We start from the raw sequence: 17801 nt of genomic DNA on the forward strand, positions 1-17801 counted from the left end.
AGCAGTCCCTGCCAAGGTGCCCCCAGCCCCCGAAATTCTCAGGTAAGGCACTGCTGTGAGATGACTACTTCAATAGGGGGGCTGAATCTGAGCAGGCCTGAGGCAGCTGGGGTTCTCTTCTCCTTTGAGGAGAAATCAAAGGATCCCTGGGGTCCCAGTTTGGGGACTGGAGGGTATGGAGCTGAGCCAAAGACTCAACACCCTTTAAGGCAAATCCCTGTCCTGCCTAGCCCTAACTACAATGTAATCCTGGGGTAAACCTTGTAGCCCCGCTTTCGGCCCAAACCCTGTTGCCTGATCTGCTAAAACCCCTGGCCCATGTCTCCCGGATGGCAAGGACGACTCCCCTTACCCCACCACCCCATGAATTGAAGCTCACTTTCTTGCTTCTCTGCTCCTGTGAATAGAGCTTACGCCTGGGCACTCAGGGAAGGCAGCTCCAGTGACAGCCCTTGACAGGCCTTTGCCCTGCCAGGATTCAGTCTCCTCCAGAACTGATGGGACAATCCCATGTGGGGCCTGCCTCACCGACACCCCTCATTCTCTCAAATGTTGCCCCTGGCCTCCAGGGAATCCTATCCCCCACAGAAGCAGACACATCTGTCTGAGAGCTGAACTGCCTCCCCCAACATACGTGGAGAATTTTCTCTCCAACTATCGTTTTTCTTCTCTCCTTCAGACCTGGAGGGAGAGAGCCCTGGAAAGGGGTACCCTCTCAAAGTCTATTCCAAGGACTCATGAAATGATGACATTTAATGAGAACCCCCCCACCCCCCCACCCCTGTATATACATCTATAAAAAATTCAAATACAGCAAGTTACCATTGAGTCAGACTAGAAGGGACTGACAGGACATTAAATACTGTGGGGGGGGGAGCAGGGGAAGGGGAGGGTTGTACAAAACAGGAGCAGAGGTGGGGGACTGAAAAGTGTGGGCGCTGGGGGGAGGGGGATGGCTGGGCCCCCCCAGTGTCAGGAGCTTATAATCTGATGGTGGCAAAAGAGACCCTGGGACAGACAGGAGGCTGGGGCAGGAGGAGAAACTGTGGGTGTGAGGGGTTCCCCTCAGGCCCCCCAAGTTCTCCTGGGAGTCGCTGGCATTGGAGGGTCCAGCCCGAGGGGGCAGGATAAGGATAAGGGTAGGGTTGGGGTCTTTGGTGGGTGGGTTAGCTGCATGGTCCACCTCCCCTGAGGGAGCGAGGGCCGGTGTGGTGTGGTGGGCCTGGGGTGGGGGGAGGCAGGCCCGGGCCTGCCGGGGTCTCTACAAATTGTGTCTGAAGAGAATGCAGAAAGTCCTCCTGCCCGTGTGCAAAATAGAAACCGGGGTCTGCGGGCTCAGCTCCGGCCTCCTGCTCCTCTGCAGGTGCGCTGGCATTGTCCTCACGGGATGCCGGGCTCTGGGGAGACAGAGCAAGGGGGGCCATGAGGAAAAAAGGTGGGGTGGGGGGGCCGCCCGTACGGACGGACAGGGTGGTCACTTGACCACCTGGTTTCACTTGGCTTACCAGATCAGGAGACTGTTGGCAGTGGCGGCGGCGGCAGCCAGGGCCAGAGTGACAGGGACACTGATCGAGAAGGGGACAGAGGGTCCTCCGCCGCTGCCTTGCTCCCCAGAGTCACAGATCTTCGTGGTAGGCGGGAGCTCCGGTGAGCTGGTGGTGCTGGTCGTGGTCTCTGGGGAGCATGGGGGAAACTCAGGGCAGGGTTGGGGTCCCACCCTGATCTGGGGGTTCCCAAGGCATACTGTTCCTGCTTCCACTGTCAGATGGGTGCTGCCTCCCCCATCTGAGAGCCCCTGCCTCCTCTCTCTGATATGCTCTGCCTCCCCCATCAAGCAGAACCTGCTTCCCGAAGGCCCACAGATGACCCCTTCAGACAACGGCTCCCACCTAGACAGCGAGACCAGGAACAGCAGGGGAGGAAAGAGTGTGGCCACCCCCAGTCTCCAAGTCCCAGGAGGAGATGGAGGGGGCACGTCAGAGCCAGGCAACAGTGCAGGCCGACCGAGAGCACAGGGGCAGGGCAGGGGAGGCTCACCCGGGGCCTGGGCCTCGGTGGTGAGGTGTCGGGGCTCCTCAGTCCAGGGTGTGGCGTGGGCAGCCACGCTCCAGTCACTCCACGTCCCGATCTCGTTGTCCTTGGCCGCCACCTGGATAATGTACTCCTTCCCAGCATAGGCGTCTGTGATGGTGTGCGCTGTGCCGTCAGACAGCTCCACCTGCAGTCGGACCACGGGGGCACGGGGGAGGGGCGAGGACACCCACTGGAGTCAGGAGAGTGAAGCACCCCCAGAGGAAATGTGAACCCTTCTGAGGGGGCAGGGGAAGAACGAAGACACCCGGGGGGAGTGGGGGTACAAGAATATTCCCACAGGGAGCATGAAGCCAGGTCGGGGAGGAGACCCTTGAGGAGGTGAAGATGTCCCTGAAGAAGAGTAAGGACATTTTCAAGGAAACCAGAAGCACCCCCAGGGGAGAATAAGGATGACTTCGCTTAGTTTCTGGGCTCTGCTGTCCTCCCAATTTCCCCCCAACTCTCGGCCTGAGTCATGACCTCAGTCCCGCCTGGCGGCGGCAGGAATAACAGTGAGAGGGAAGGTGGTGCGCTGCCCTCTCATCAAGAAGCTGTTTAAAAACACAGGCATGGAGTTAGGCTGCCCGAGTCCAACTTCTGGCTCTGTCCCCCACTAGTTAGGTGACCAAGCTGCTTACTTTCCACACGCCTTGCGGTCTTCATCTGTAAAATGGTGTTAACGATCTATCTCATGAGGCTGTAATGAGGACTCGGGCACGGGGTAAGCACCAGACTTCAGCCAGCTCTGTCATTATCATGGGCCTAGGCTCCCAGACACCCACTGTACCCACAGGCCAGGGCTCCCGCTCGGCCCCCTCGGGAAGGCCTCAGTGTGGTTCTAGCCTTGCTCGCGGCAGAAAGGGGCGGGAGAGGGCAGCTCCGAGAGCAGCAGGACAGCAGGACAGCTGCTCCATTTCCTCTGGAAGCATCGCCACCCTACCCCCGCCCCGCCTGCCCCATCCTGCTGGTCTTCCCCCAGCCCTCCAGGCTGGCCTGCCTGTCCGGCGCCCCTCCCAGGCCCAGGCTGGGCTCTGGTTCATCTCAGCGGCACCCGCTGCCTCATTAAGCCGCCTCGTAAACAGGGGCAGCCGGCAGGGGCGGAGGGGGGGCTGCTCTGGGCCACGTCTGGCTTCGGGGCTTTTTTGGTCCCTGTTCCAATCCTCCCCCCAGAAAACGGGTCTGGGCTACCTGGCCTGACAGGCTGTGAGTATATACACATGTGTGTCTGTGTGTTGCTACGTGTGAGCTCGCTCCCCCTCCACTTGTTCCTGGGTTACAACTGGGAAGCCCCTGTGGCTCTGAGCTGGAAGGCACTGGCAAAGATCAGGGTCAGGGTGTGGGCCATTCTGGGCTCAGTAAGTCCTATTCCCAGCCCTGGAAGATGGGCAGGCCTCAGAGACCCTCCTCTCCTAGAGTTGGGCCCAATGGGTCCCAGTCCCCTTCTGCTCTGCAAAGAAGACCTCTGATTGAGTTGCTTGAGCTCCTTCAGCCTCCTCCCACCCTACTCCCCACCCAGGTACCTCCTTCCCATCCCTCAGATCTTCACATCTGTCTTTCCCCAAAGGGAGAGAGCCTTGGGGAGCAGATCAAACCACCACCTCATTGGTGGGTTTGTGGTGGGCACTGTACCTCTCAGAAGGTGGCCCAGGAGTTCAATGCTCCTAGCAGCCACATCTCTTGGGCCTGGGTGCTTCTTACTAGGTTGTCACCGATCCCTTAATCCACCTCCTTGAGAGAATGGCTCCTCAATTGGCAGGAATTCCCTAGTGGCTGGCATCCACCTCGTCAGAGTCCTCCATTGGGTCTGCTGCAGCAGGTGTCAGACATGCCCTGCCAGCCTCTCCGATGAGTTAGGGCAGAAGCAGAAGATGCAGGGAACCCATGCTGGGTCCCAGGACTAGCCTTCCCCTTGCTGATACTGGTACAGACCCTGCCAGACCTCATGGCGAACCGTTCTTGAGCAATTTCTAGCCTCCATCTCTCATTTCCTCCTGAAAACCTAGTGATGTATGTCTCTGCTTCCTCTTCCACAACCCCTCCCAATGACACCTGCCTCTCTTCAAGATCAAAGATCAGGGAGAGTAAAATCTGTTCAGAGCAAAACTCCTATTCAGAAGAGCCATAAATCTAGCCAACCACAATGCCAATGAGACACGGGGCAGGGCTAGCACAGGCCACACATGTTCTTGTCATGGAGCCCGAGGTCTTGCTCGATCCACATAAGCATGGGAGGGGGGGTCAGCTCTGTTCATGTATGCCAGTGCATGATCATGGCATGTTGGTCACATGTATGTGTGTATGGAGCATGGTTCCTGCTGGGGACCACGTGTGTACGTGCATGTTCCCATGTGTGTGGTGGGCGGTGTGCCAGGTCCACTGCAAGGCGTGTGCGCTGCGACGCGCGGGGCTGCTGCCTGTAGCTCGTTAGCGGGGGAGGGGGGCTTGTGAAACTAGACCCTGGTTATTAGCAATGCATTAGGCTTGGGCAGCTGGCCAGGCGGGAGGGACTCCGGACTCTGTCAGGGAACATGTGAGCGTGTGAGCCTTTGTGGGGGCCAGGCCTGCAGCCCGGACAGGCGCCCTGGAATCCAATTATGCACTTTAAAGGCCAGCCAGGATGGGGGTATGAGATGGGGCTGGAGGCTAGTGAATGTGTTGGGGCACAGGTTGGCCCCCTGAAGTCAGTCAGTCAGGGTTGCCCTGTGGAGCACCCTCCCAAGTTCCAATTCTACCTCACAGACCTCATGGGTCAGACAGAGGGCCCACAACCCTATGGGCCCAGAACGCTCAAGGGAGAGAGTCTCAAGTCTGCCCAAATCCCTGGCTGCTCCCTAGAGCTCTCTGTCATAGCTTGAGCAATATCCCACACTACAGACTGACCCCATAATGCTCTTGTCCGCTGCTTCTTTCCTAGCCCTGGCCATCTTCTCACCAGTAACCTTAAGCCAAGTGCTAAGAGAGATCTGACTTTAGAGCCCTGGTACATGTTACAGCCTGAATTCACAGTCTGGACCAAGCTTGCTTGACTCCACTGCCTGATCCTGACCCCTTGAGCCCATGTGTATATCCTTGAGGACGGGGCTGTCCTGCCCCTTGGGTCCAGCACAGGTTAGAGCCTGGGACAGAGCCCCAGAGGGAGAGGCCTGACCAGGGTTGAGAGCCAGAGCTAAGGGGAGGGAAACACTACCTGTCCTGCCATCTCCCTTCCAGCATTTTCTTCCACTACTCTGGGAGCCACAAAGACAGATGTACCTCCACTGCACTAATGGGGGTCAAGGGAAGCCCTAAGGTCCTTAGATCAAGACACCTTCCTCAGCTCCATCCATCCCCTCAGACCACCTGGTTCCTCCATCCCCCCACCCCAAAGCCTCCCTGACTGCCCTCAGGCTTCACACCAGAGTAGCGACTGGCAGGATATGGGTGCCTCCCAGGCTGTATGGCTGACTCAGGCACTTGGGACTGGGCAGGGCAGGGCAGGGCGGACACTCACATGCTGCCATTGGTCCAGGATGAGGGGTCGATAGCGTAGAAAGAACTTGAGAGGAAAGGAATCAGGGTCTGGCCAGGTGGAGGGGGTCTGCCACGTCACCTCTAGCCGGCGAGGGTTGCTGGGCACTGGCCGGGCTACTACATTTTCTGGCGGGTCGGGTTTCACTGTTCAGGAAACATAGCTTCATTACCTCACTAACCTCTGGAAACGACCCCATTTTGTCAACACCAGCCACCATGTCCACCATCTCACACCACCAACCATTCTCATCACGGGTGCCATCCCTGTTGTGGCAACCACCATTAACAACCACCTCGTTACTTTCACCTCTGACATTCCCATCATCACCACTGACTGTCACTATGGTCACTGTCACCAGCTCAAGAGCTCAACATGCCAAATTTCACCCCATCATCATGATGATCAGCTTCTCAACTACTGACATGACCCCACTGTCACCTGGATACCCCCTCCTGCAGCAGTATCCTACCCCCCACCCCAAGCCTGGCTTTTCATCTCAACTTTTTCCAGTTCCAATCTGGCCTCCCTTGGAAGAGTTATGGTTTAAAGCTTCCCTGTGGGTCAAGGTTAAAAGACAATCCGCAGGTATTGCAGATCTGGGTTACAGGTAGGCGGGAACATCCCACCTACATCTTAGGGCCTAGCTCACGTCGAAATAGTCTGGTTGACGACCCAGCCAAAGGGTGGGGGTTGGAGGGCAGGCAAAGGATCTGGCTCGGATGGGACAGAAAGAGGCAGACGGTCTAGCGGGTATGAGGTAAGAGCGGGCAAAGGGTCTGGCTGGGATGGGGCAGGGGCAGGCAGAGGGTCTGGCTGGGATGGGGGAGGGGAGGGCAGTATCTGTCCCAGTCCTGTCTCCTGTTCTGACACCTCATTCATCACAGGCCGTAAGGAAGCCATTAGCGTGGTGGGGGTGTGTATGTGTGTGTGGAGGCTGCAGCTGCACAAGGGTCTGGCCCAGCCTGTCCCCCCTCCCCCTCTTGCAAGCTCTGGGAGCCAGAGATGGGAAGAGCTGCGGGAGAGGTCTCTCAAGCCTTGCAGGTCAAGGACATTCACTTGCATGGTCACAGGTATATACAAGCCATGCACACGTGTGCACATGTACATGCATGCCACATATACCTGTGCACGTGTGAACATCCTCACCAATGCACACATACACTTTTGGCACACATCCACTTACACACTCACTGGAGTATGCAGCAGAGAACCCCCTCCCCACGCACCAATGGTGAACTCGTCGAAGGTGATAGCTGTGGCGTTGTGGCCCAGGGCATTGCTGACACTTATTGAGACCTTGTACTTGACGGTGGAGAACAGGTGCATGTAGCGGATGTGGCAGCGGTTCTTGAGGGCTGGGTCCTTCTCACAGACCATAACTTTGGAGCCGTGCCTGGGGAGGGTGAGGCCCAGGCACTGTTACTAACAAGGGTCAAGACGGGCAGAGGTTGCTGGAAGGTCAAGCCCAAGGCTGGGCTAGGGTCTGGAGGGAGGCATGGTGTGGGGCAGGCAGAGGTCAGAGGTCAGGGTTGGAACCAGTCACAGGCACGTCTACTCACAGCACGGTCACATTGAAGATGTTGGGGATGTAGGTGGGGGTGGGCAGATGCCAGCTGCAGTAGAAGCCCTTGGGGTAAGTGTTGGAGCGGCAGCTGAGCACAGGCTCCCGCGGCGGCACTGAGGGTAAAGATAGCATGGTCAGGGCATTTGTGGAGCCCCCAGTCCCCTGTACTAGTGTGGGGACAGGTGGGCCCCAGAACCCCAGCTCTCCCCCTTCAACCCATCAGCAATGCCAGAGGTTGGGGGGAGGCTGTCAGCGAGGGTCTGAGGCTTCCCAGGCCACAGAGAGCCAGATGTTTAATTAAAGAAAAACAAGGGCTAGGAGAGGGAACCCCCCCCCCACCTGCTCAATAGAGGCAGGAACTGTGGGGAGCAGGGGCTTGTGGGCCTCAGCTCATCAATCACAGGATGTAGGTGATGTTGGGGGTGATCAGTCCCACCAGCAACATCTCCAGCCACACTGTGTCCATTCCCAGAGGAAGACTGCAACAGAGGACAGAGGCCGAGGAGGCTCTTGACTGGATCCCCTGGTTCCTGGGTTGATGATGGTTACTCTCCGGACAAGAGACACCCTAGGTTTTCCCTCAGCAGAGACTGAGAAACATGAGGACAGGCCTGCGGTTCCACAGGAACAAGAACACCGGGAAGCTGTCGGTGTGTGTATGTGTCTGCACGCACGGGTATATGTGACGTGTGTCTGTGTGACAGATGAGAGTGACCCCATTTGGAATGTGGGCAGATGGGTAGGAACATCTATGTGCATGACAATCAGGGTGCATGTCCATGTATGTTTGTATGTGTGCACATGCCTGTTGCAAAGAAGCTGCTGTTCCCTTAGTGTGTACCTTCCCCAGCCCCAGCCCCCAGCTTCTCTATCACAAGACGCCCTTTACATGGTCAGCAGCGGCCTCCACTCTGGATGTGGAGGCCCAGAGCGGGACAGAGACCTGCCTGCCTGGGGTTACACAGCAAGCCAGAGCTAGGACTAACCTCCTGGATGGAGGCATCCACCTACGTGACCCCCCCACACACCCTTGGCAGTCTTTTCTGCTGTCTAACTGTACTCATTTTGCTGCTGTGAGCACTTAGCCCAGCTGTCCCACCCTCAGGCATTGGGCAAGGCGTGAGGACAGCCGGCTCAGGTTCCTGGAAGGAGGCAGCTTCTGTGATCTGACCCAGGCAAGGAATGTCCGTCTGTGGCTCCGGGGACACTGACACCCCCCTCCCGTGCCCCCCCTCGCCCTCTGCCTGACAGGTGGACAGGAAATGGGGGGGGGCAGCTCAATAAGCCAGGGACGTAAGGGGAATGCATGTCTATGCTTGCCGAGTGGCCCTGGTGACACACGGGGCGCCACGGTCTCTCATCTCCGTGTGCACATGATTGTGAGTGACTATATGTGCATGTCCAGGATGTGTGCGGGGCAGAACCCCCAAGGCCCTATTTGACTTTGCACAGGGAGAGATGAAGGGGTCAGAAAGGCAACAGGAAAGCTTGGATGGAGCAGGTGGAGTGGGCTAGGCTGTGGGCAGAGGCTCTTCCATGCCACTGGCCTGCAGGAGAGTGCCAGAGCCCAGCTGAACCCCCACGAGGGGTTTTGCATTCTGCCCACCGCCCTCTGTCTCCCCTGGGAAGCCGTTCGGGCCTCATGACTACCTTGTGTCTGTTCCATGTTCATCCTGTGTGCCTCCCCTACCCCTCCTATCTGCCCAGGGGCGCAGAGGTGCGGGGGTGGGGTGGGGGGCGGCCAAGGACACAGGAAGTGCCTTGTGGGGGCCTGTGGGCCAGGCCAGAGTTGGCAGCCACCCCAGGAGGAAAGGACATTCTGAGGTCGGCCAGCCGAGAAGCCTCCACTCCCCCCTCCTGCCGCCACCCCCCTTACCCCCAGCTTCAAAGGAGAAGGGTGCTAGGCGGGGTGGGAGGGTGGACTGAAGCCTGCAGAGTCAGCTCCCTGCCACCTGGGGCTCTTTGGAGGGCAGAGCGGGCCATGGCACTGGACTCACAGGCCCCCACCCCCTGCCAGCTTCCTTCTTGACCAACCTCCTCCATTCCCCTCCAACAGACCTCCTCCCTCAGACCACTCCCCCTCCAGCCTCCCCCTCGATCTGGTTCCCCTCTCTCACTGGGTAGGTCATGGGGGGCCGGGGGGCCAGGCAGGGCTTTGTCTGTCATCTGGCTACTCCTGCCTGGCCCTGGGCCCTGAGCAGGGAAGGGCTTGGGTTTCCTGACAGGGACCAGGTTTCTCTGAGGGAAAAGGAGGAAAGAAAAACAAAGAAAAGGAAGAAAAGGAGTGACTTGCTGCAGCTGGAGCCCAGCTGAGGGGCCGGGTGGGCGGAGATGGGGGTGCTGTGAGACACCAAGTGTGAGGCTGTGGGACAGTGTACGATCAGGAGGCCTGTGGTGTGTGCGCCTCGAGTCAGGGAGAAGCTGTTTTTAAGACGCTGCAATCGTGAGGCTGTGTGTGTGAGTCCGAGAGGCTGTGTGTGTGACTGATTCTGGGGAGTCGTGTGACGTGCGGCGGTGTGACGGGAGGCTTGTGTGCCAGGGTGACTGTGCTTGTGAGGCTCAGGCCGAGGCCATTTGACTCCAGGTTGTCTGGTGTGTGACGTACCTGCACCTGTGGGTCTGAAGCAGTGACAGCCAGACCACCCACCTGAGACACCCACAGGAGCTGAGCCTATGCCTGAATGTATCCATTGAACTGTGGGTGTGGGGGTGCCCATAATGCCAAATGTGTTCGCCTGTATGAGCAGAACACCATGTGAGCGCATGTTAGAGGGAGTGTGTGAGCAAAGTCTCGCACACATACGTAACACATCACTCTCCGGGCGTCCAGGCATGCTGCTGATGCCGGGGCATCCTGGGGTGCCTCTTGTGGGGGTTTCTGAAATGCCTAAGTGACGATGTCAGTCTGTGGCAGTGTCCCTGGGTCCCACTCGGGGCTGTGTGTGCGTGTGCCTGCGTGCGTGTGCCCCTGCTGGCCCGGGATTTGTTTGTTTTCCTCCTAATTGGCTTGTTTTTCCATGTCCAGCCCACCAAACCGCATGTTTTTCCTCTCATCTCGCCAGCCCGCTTGGGCTGGAGCCCCCGGCACGCACGAGGTCTGCCTGCCGGCCCAGAGGGGAGGCAGGGCAGGCTGCCCACACCCCTGGCCAGGCCAGATCAGGCTGGGTGGGGCAGGGTGACCCTTCCAGCTCCAGCCCTGCCCAGGCCCCACCCATGCTGCTCTTCCTGCCTGGCATTCGAGGTCCAGGGCATCGGCATCCCTCATGACATCCCTCCGGGGACCTCAACTTCTGGACTCCCAAATGCCGCCCTCCTGCCTCCCACCATCTTTTCTCCCCAGACATCATCATCTTCAACCACAAGCTGCTTTTTCCTTCCCAGCCAAACAAGGCTGAGGGGAAGATGGTGCTGACCCAGGGGGTCTGGAGTTCCCGTGGTGACCAATCAAATAAAAATATTTTAAAACTGGACAAGGAATTATCCATCTAAAATCAGTCAATCTCTGGGCCTCCCTGGTGGTGCAAGGGGTTAAGCGTCAGCACTATGAAGCTATCCGCAGCGACTGCAGCATGAGTTCCATCCCCGGGTAAGGAGCTACCCACATGGCATGGCAGACCTCTGCTGTCTCGCCCGCTGCTCCCCTCAGCAGTGTATTTCAGTCATTCTGCCTGTTCTGTTCCCCACTCTGTCTCTGGTGAATCCTCTCACTCCCCACGCCTCTGGCCTGTACCCCAGCTCTTGCACGCATAAATAAATAAATCTTTTTTAAAAATCAGTCAATCTCTGATGTGTTTTAGCTTAAAATCAGAATAGTATTCAATCATCCATATCTAGTAAACAAAGGGCTCCCCTGAAAGGAATCCCAGTGTGCGCTTTCATTATCAGGTCAGGGGGCTGCCCAGAACTGCCCTCTGTGAGTCTCCAGCTGAGGGCAGGAAGGCAGACCAGGAGAAAAACGTCCAGGGATCTGCCTAGTTAAGGGAACTTTCAACAGAATACTTTTGTGATCGGGTTCCTTTGGAAATACAGGCATGAAAATGTTATGTTTAGGATAAATATTAAATAATGGTTGATTTGAATGATCCACAAATCAGGGGTAACTCTGCTCTGTTCTGAGAGTTGGCAAGAAGGATAATTTGATATTGAGTGTTGCCAAACCCAGTCTCTTGTTACTAATATGAAGTGATTGAGGCAATCATGATTAATGTCCCCTAGTCCTCTGACCAGCTCTTTGGAAGGAAATAAGGCAATGAGAGGTAAGTACCTGTTACTAATGCTACAGACAATTCCTGGTCAGCTCTCCCCTGACAGGCAGAACGGGGGGAGTGGTCAGCATCGTATATTAAAGGTCTGGGTTCTGGTCACGACTGGGCAGCTGTCCCATAGGTCTGAACTACAGGCGTTACTTCTAGGTCCAGTTCCCTCCAAGGCCTTCTCAAAGAAGATCAAGCCGTTAAGGACAGCAGGCCAAGGTCACCAATGCCCAACCCATCATGGCCTGCCTTGTCCATGCCCTTTCTTCAAACTGAGAAGACAGGGGCATGGGTAAGCGGTGCCAAGTTGAATTCATCCATCTTCTACGGCACTCAACATATGGCCTTTTCCCCCGGGGAAGGGTGTGGGGTTAGGCTGAGTGCCCCTCTTCTGATGGGGCCTGTGGAGGGCCAGGGAGGGCTCACATGGGCTGATCCTATGCTTCTCAAACTGTCTTCAAGGGTCGCTTCATCCTTGCCTTGCAACTAAGACACTTGGGTACAAACGCCATTCTCCAGTTTAAACACAAAAAAGGCCTTTCTGTGAGGAAAGGAACATCACCAGCAAAACATACTTTCTCCTCCACTCTTAGCCTGCTAGTGGTAACTGTCCCTGTGGAGGACACTGGGCAAAGCCTGCCCCCTCAAGCATTTTCTCCCCTCAGGGGTTCCCAGCGAGTAAAGAAACCATCTTCAGAGAGTGGGGCGTACATCACCCAGTCAGGATGAGGCCAGAGATGGAAACATTTTCAGAGGATCTACTGTCAGTACGTAGGCGCCCACCCACCCAGCTGACGCTCGGCACCAACCTCACCGTCTGCACTTCTCTTGACCGCTCTTCCAACCACATTCACTTACTCTCCCCCTACTTTCCTGCTGGTTCTTTACCTCTTCTTGTGGCTCATTTTTCTTTCCATCAACCCCTTAGATGGCAATGATTTTGGGGTCCTTTTCTCTCCTTACCCCACAGTCTCTTCCACAGTCATCTTACCCCCTTCAGTGGCCTTGTTGCTCACTAATCCCCCAAACCCCCATATCTCGCACAGGTGCTCTGACCTGTGCCACTGACCCTCAGATCTACTGGCTCCCAGCCAGCAACTCCCGGTTGTCCCCAGAGTACCCCAATCCAAGGTCTACCTCCCACGTCGGTGATGCCGCAGATCCCTCACCCATACCCACTGTCCGCTTCTGCAGTTATTTTCCTAAGAGCTTTCTTTGGCCACCAAAGCCTGCACTGCCTGCAGAAGCTTCGGCATTGGGCCAAAAGTGCTGGGGAATGCAAGCATCCCCACCCCCGCCAGGAGACTCTGGTGAGCCAGGAGAGCAGGAACTCCTGTGTAAGCCTCTGAGCCCCTGCCCCCGCAGGCAGAGAGACTCGGAGGGGCATGGGCTCCCAGAGCTCCGAAGGGGATTCCACTCCCTGTGCCCAGAAGTAAGAGCAGAGCTGTTAATGGCTCATTTTCTTTTCCTATCCCTCTCCCATTCCCTTCCGGCGTTTCTGTCACCTGCCCAATAAACTACTTGCACAGGGATTCACATGACTTTCCATCTTGGGACCTGAGTCTCAGGAAACACAACCAAGACACTGTCCCCAATGGAACACGCTACCCTCCCCTGCAGCTGACCCTTCCACCTCGTCTCCTGCCATGTTGGCACCACTGGCTGCCTCGACTCCTGGCTGCTCTCTACTGTCCTGTCCTCCCCACCTCCAACATCACCACCTCCTAAAGGTCCAACTGTTCCCTCTCAACTTCCCCAAGTCCATGGCCAGATCTTCATCAACTCCTCTGCCTTCCAGCAACTGCCTCCTTCCAGCCCTGGCTTCCTGCCTCATCCAACCTGCTTCTTCTCCCCACAGTGAAAAGCTTCTAGGACCTTTTCATGCCCTTCCAGCGTCTAAGGCCTACAGTCACACTTAGTTCTCTGCCAGAAATGACTTTTTCAATGTATCTTCCAGATCCTCCAAGTCTCCATGTGCCTCCGACTCCAGGAAGTCTTCCTCCTTCTCCAGATCACTCCCAGTGCCCACACCTTTGCCTACATAACCACATACCCCATTTTCCTCCCGAAGGGCCTTATGACCAGCCCTGTGAGAGTGAAGTTTGGCCACTCCAGCTTGGAGCTGTGACCCTGGGATTCCTCCTGACCAGGTCCCAGATGGGGGGGGTGCCCTGCCAGCCCTCCTCAGCCCATCCTGTCACAGGGAGCAGGAGCTCAGGATCTTAGAGTCCTCTGGGTGGGGCATACATGAGCAAGATGCCCAGGGATCCAGACTCAGTGGGCAAGACTGGGCTCAGATGTCAGAAGAGCAGGCTAGGACAGGATCAGAAGCAAGGGTTAGGGGGTTACAGCCCCGCCCCATGCCACAGGGTCCTTGAGTACAAGCCCCTTAAGTGAAGTGGGAAGTAGGACAAGGGGTTGGGGCAACACTTACAGCCCACATGTAGCAGGACTTGGTGTCGCAGGTGCCAGGAGTCACGGTGGAAGCAGGCGTAGAGGCCGCTGTGGCCCAGTTCCAGGCCACGGAGCACGAGCTGAGAGCCATTGAGCAGGTCAGGGGCCAGGTCTGTCCCATTCACCCGCCACGTCACGGCCGCATCCCAGTTTGCTGTCCCACATGGCAGCGTCACATCTGAGCCCAGGCGCTCGTACTGCACGTGCGGTGCCTCTGTGGGGGGTGGGGAAGGTACAGGGCAAACATCTCAGGTCACGGGCCTGCCCCCCAGTACCCCCCAGAGCCCCCCAGGGAATGTGAATGGGCTAAGGCCTGTGAATGCCGAGGAGAGGCTTTGTGTCTGACTGTGTGTCTGGAGAAGAGGAATGTGCAAAATTCTTTGTGGCTGTGCAAGTGTGCAGGTATACGAGACTCTCCAGATCTGCGCGTGTGTGTATAAATGCCTGATCTTCTGTGTGTGAGAGTGAGTTGGCATAAAGTGCTGGGAGGAGTTAGATCTCAGAGGAGAACCGACTGCACCTTTGACCCTTTAAAAAGTTTTCCTGACCTCCATGACCCTAACCTCTTGCCATCAACAAGCCCAGCTCCCGTCGCTGACATCTGCCACCCAGGCAGGCTGGTGCTTCGGGCCCCACTGCTGAACTCTGTCTCTGCCTCCCCAGCTCTTTCTTTTCCCCATCCTTGTCTCTTTCTGTCCTGCTTCTCTAACCTCTCCCCCACTCGGGCCCCCCTGATGAGCCGCCCCCATCCCCAACCAGCTAGGGCAGCAGCAGAAGGGAGAATGGGCAGGGTCCAGCACCGGAGCCCTAGGGAACTCCGGGCAGCTGTCAACCTCGTGAAGCAGGAACTGCTGGGGGTGGGGGTGGGGAGAGCTGGGACTGAGTGAGCTCTCTGGCCATTCCTCTCCTGCCCCCAGGAGGGGCCTGTCAGAGCCAAAAGCAAACCCCAGGCCTGGCCTCAGCAACCCAGGCGTGATGGACGGAGCCCAGGAGACTGGAATGGAAGGGTGGGCGGGAGCACCTGTCGAGAGGCAGCGCGGGGTGGGGGAGGTGAGTGGGACAGAGAGAGTCAGAGCCACCAAGCTCCAGACAACAGCAGAGCAGCAGGCGCGCAGGGCTGGAGGTGCGAATCCACACTCTCATCCTGCCCCTCGAGCCTGGAAGGACAGATGCTTCCCCGGTCCGGGCCAGATCTGTGGAGCGAGGGTGGGAGGGAAGAGCAAGGGGCGAAGGGGGAGGAGGCTAGGGGGGCTGCGGGATCCCTCGTTAACACTCGCTCACATCTCCCCTCCAGAGAGCCACCCCGCTGAGGTGGGGGATTTTCAGAGGCAATTCCTGTTAACGAGCCAATTAAGTTGGGCCAGTGGCCTCTTAATTAGACTTGTTAACACCATCAGGACTGCAGGGGGTAGGGATCCCTCTAAGTCGCTGGCCGCCCCCTTCCCTCCATTGCTCAACACCCCCCTCCCCAGTACTTGTCTGTGCCGGAACATCTGTCCCTGTTTGCTGCCTCTGTCGCCTGCCTGTGCAGGGGTCTCTCTGCGTTGCCTGGCCTCTCCCCTGCGGCCTGTCTCTGCCTTGCCCCTCTCTGCGCCTCTCTGTCCCCGTCTGAGGAGAGGGAAGCAGGAAGCCCAGTCAGCCCTGACCACTTGTCTGCGGGGCCTGGGACCAGTAGAGCGGAGGATGAACAGGGCGGAAGGGCGGCGGCTGGGGGCCTTGGAGGCCACAGCTGTGTGGCTGGACCAGAGACTGAATGGGGCCTCCCCCTGACCAGAGGCCTAGTGTCCAAGGCTCAAACCATAGAGCCCCCCCCACAACCCACCAGCCCTAGCCATCAAGCCCCCCTCCTGCCTCCCTTCCAAAAACCTGGAGCTTCCAGGAAACATGCCAAGCCCCTCTCTCTGCACCCCCCCCCCCAAACAGACTTTGCATCCAGCTGCTTGAGCAGGAGGCTGAAAACTGACCGTTTGGGAGGCGACGTGGCCATCATGGTCCCAGTGGCAACACATCAACACTGACCAATAGCAGCTCAGAACTACAATGGACCCGGTATGACCCTTTAAGACTGGGGGGCAGGAACAGCCACATGATGAGGAAACACAACAGCACAACAATATGAGAGAAGACAGAATCACACTTCCCACCTCACCTTGCCTGTCTTGCAAAGAAAATGGAAACACAACCTGACAACAATGACAAACCAACGATGTAAGGGCAGGGAAGGAACAAGAAAATGACAACACAATGACAGAAGACAACTCTAGGCCACAATAGAGGCGGAGGGGGCAACACGACATGACAATCACACAGCGTCACAACTGCTACAATAACACAACAGTGACAATACACACAGCCATGCAACAGCTCCAAACATGGCAGTGATTTAATCCTTTGTCTCTGGACAGCTCTCCTCCCGCCCCATGGGTGCCCCTACTGATGTGCTGTCCATTTCAGAAATTAAATCAAGCAGCAGAGGGAGGATGGGGTTCTTGGCCCTGACGCGGTGACAAATGCTCCAAAGGAATCAGCTGTGAAAAGGTTGTTAGAAGCCAGGATGAGAGACAGAGACAGGATGAGGTCATGGACATGGAGAACACAGAGGGACAGAGCTGACGGCTCACTCACACCTGCACACATGGGCTCACATGGGGACCACATGCCGGAACAGCCCCCTGGGGCATCCTAAGCAACTTCACATCGCCACACACGTAGGATGAGGACAGTCACCACAAAGAAGAACGAGCCCACAGCACAGGACAACCATCCACAGGACACAGTCACACAGGGACACTGTCCCACTGCGGAGAGAGTAACACCTGATCCGAGATCACAAGTGTGCACGGGAAGGGTGCATCACCCAGAGGCACAGTTACACACGAGGACCGGTCTCACACACCGGGACACAGTGGACACAGACACGCAAAGAGACAAAAACAGAACTATCAAACTATCATACATGAGGAACAGTCTCGACCACAAGGACACAGCCCCATGAAAGGCACAGTCCCACAGAGACAGACCATGTCAGAGCCCACAAGGACAGAACCATAGAGGAATGCACTCACGCAGGCACATGGGTCTCAAGCACACAAGGACACACCTTAGTGCGCAAGGACCGTCCCGCATACCCTCAGAGATTCGGCCTTTTGCCGAGGGCCTTGGCCACATGTGGCTCTGCCTTTCCACTTGGTGCAGGTGCCAGGGCCACAGCACAGAGCACTGGCAGACTCTGGCAGGTGAGGTTAACACAGGAGCCCGACCCGCTGGGGAGCAGCTCTGGGGCAGGCCAGGCGGTCTCTTGGCTTTGTGTGGGTCTCACAAGGAAAAAATATTGCTCCACTGCCCTCCTAGAGGCTTGAGAGGGACAAAGCTCTGTGCCTGAGCCCTCAGAAATGCCCCCAGCCTTGCAGCCTCTATCCACCTGAGGCAGGTGAGGGGCCCCTTCCAAAGGCTTCCACTTGGACCCTTATTTAAGGAGTTTTAAGGTCAGATTTTGTACTGGCTATTTTGAGGTGCTGCCTCAAATGCGGTAGAAGGGCTGGTGGTCAAGCTGAGTGACTACTCCCCAGCAGGGGCGCCGCTCCTTGCTGTGTGGGCTGTGTGGAGGACACTGCCTTAAAGGGGACCAGTGGTAGGGGATCCCTGCTTCCTCCAGCCATTCCAGCTGATTGGCCTGTCCCCTCCCATTGTGTGCCTACTTTCTCATTTGTCACCCTGCCCACCCCCTCCCCTTATTTTCAGTCCCATCTCTATCCCCATTTTCCTCAGAATAAGGCTACGGGCAGGGGCTGCCCTGGTGGTTCAAGGGGTAAAGTGCTGTGCTATGAAGCTGTCCACAGCCTCTGCAGCACGAGTTCAATCCCCAGCCAGGGAGCTACCCACATGGCACAGCAGACCCCTCCTGTCTCGCCCGCTGCTCCCCTCAGCAGTGTATCTCAGTAGATCT

The 17801-nt window shown here is 57.1% G+C and overlaps 1 protein-coding gene across 3 annotated transcripts in view; it reads right to left on the reverse strand.

The window, feature by feature from the left end:
- Positions 1-735: 735 nt before the first annotated feature.
- CNTFR (ciliary neurotrophic factor receptor) overlaps positions 736-17801 on the reverse strand; it is a 39978-nt gene continuing 22912 nt past the window's right edge. For all 3 annotated transcript variants that reach the window (XM_037492230.2, XM_037492231.1, XM_037492229.1), the window contains exons 4-10: positions 13836-14069; positions 7144-7261; positions 6811-6977; positions 5564-5727; positions 2038-2218; positions 1506-1674; positions 736-1397 (exon numbers count right to left, since the gene is read on the reverse strand). In XM_037492230.2, the coding sequence (XP_037348127.1) occupies position 1397; positions 1506-1674; positions 2038-2218; positions 5564-5727; positions 6811-6977; positions 7144-7261; positions 13836-14069 (1034 nt within the window). In that variant the 3' untranslated portion in view covers positions 736-1396. The remainder of the gene's footprint in view (positions 1398-1505; positions 1675-2037; positions 2219-5563; positions 5728-6810; positions 6978-7143; positions 7262-13835; positions 14070-17801) is intronic.

Source organism: Talpa occidentalis, unplaced genomic scaffold (assembly GCF_014898055.3).
Source record: "Talpa occidentalis isolate TD23 unplaced genomic scaffold, MPIMG_talOcc4v2.1 talOcc4.7, whole genome shotgun sequence".
Taxonomy (NCBI): domain Eukaryota; kingdom Metazoa; phylum Chordata; class Mammalia; order Eulipotyphla; family Talpidae; genus Talpa; species Talpa occidentalis.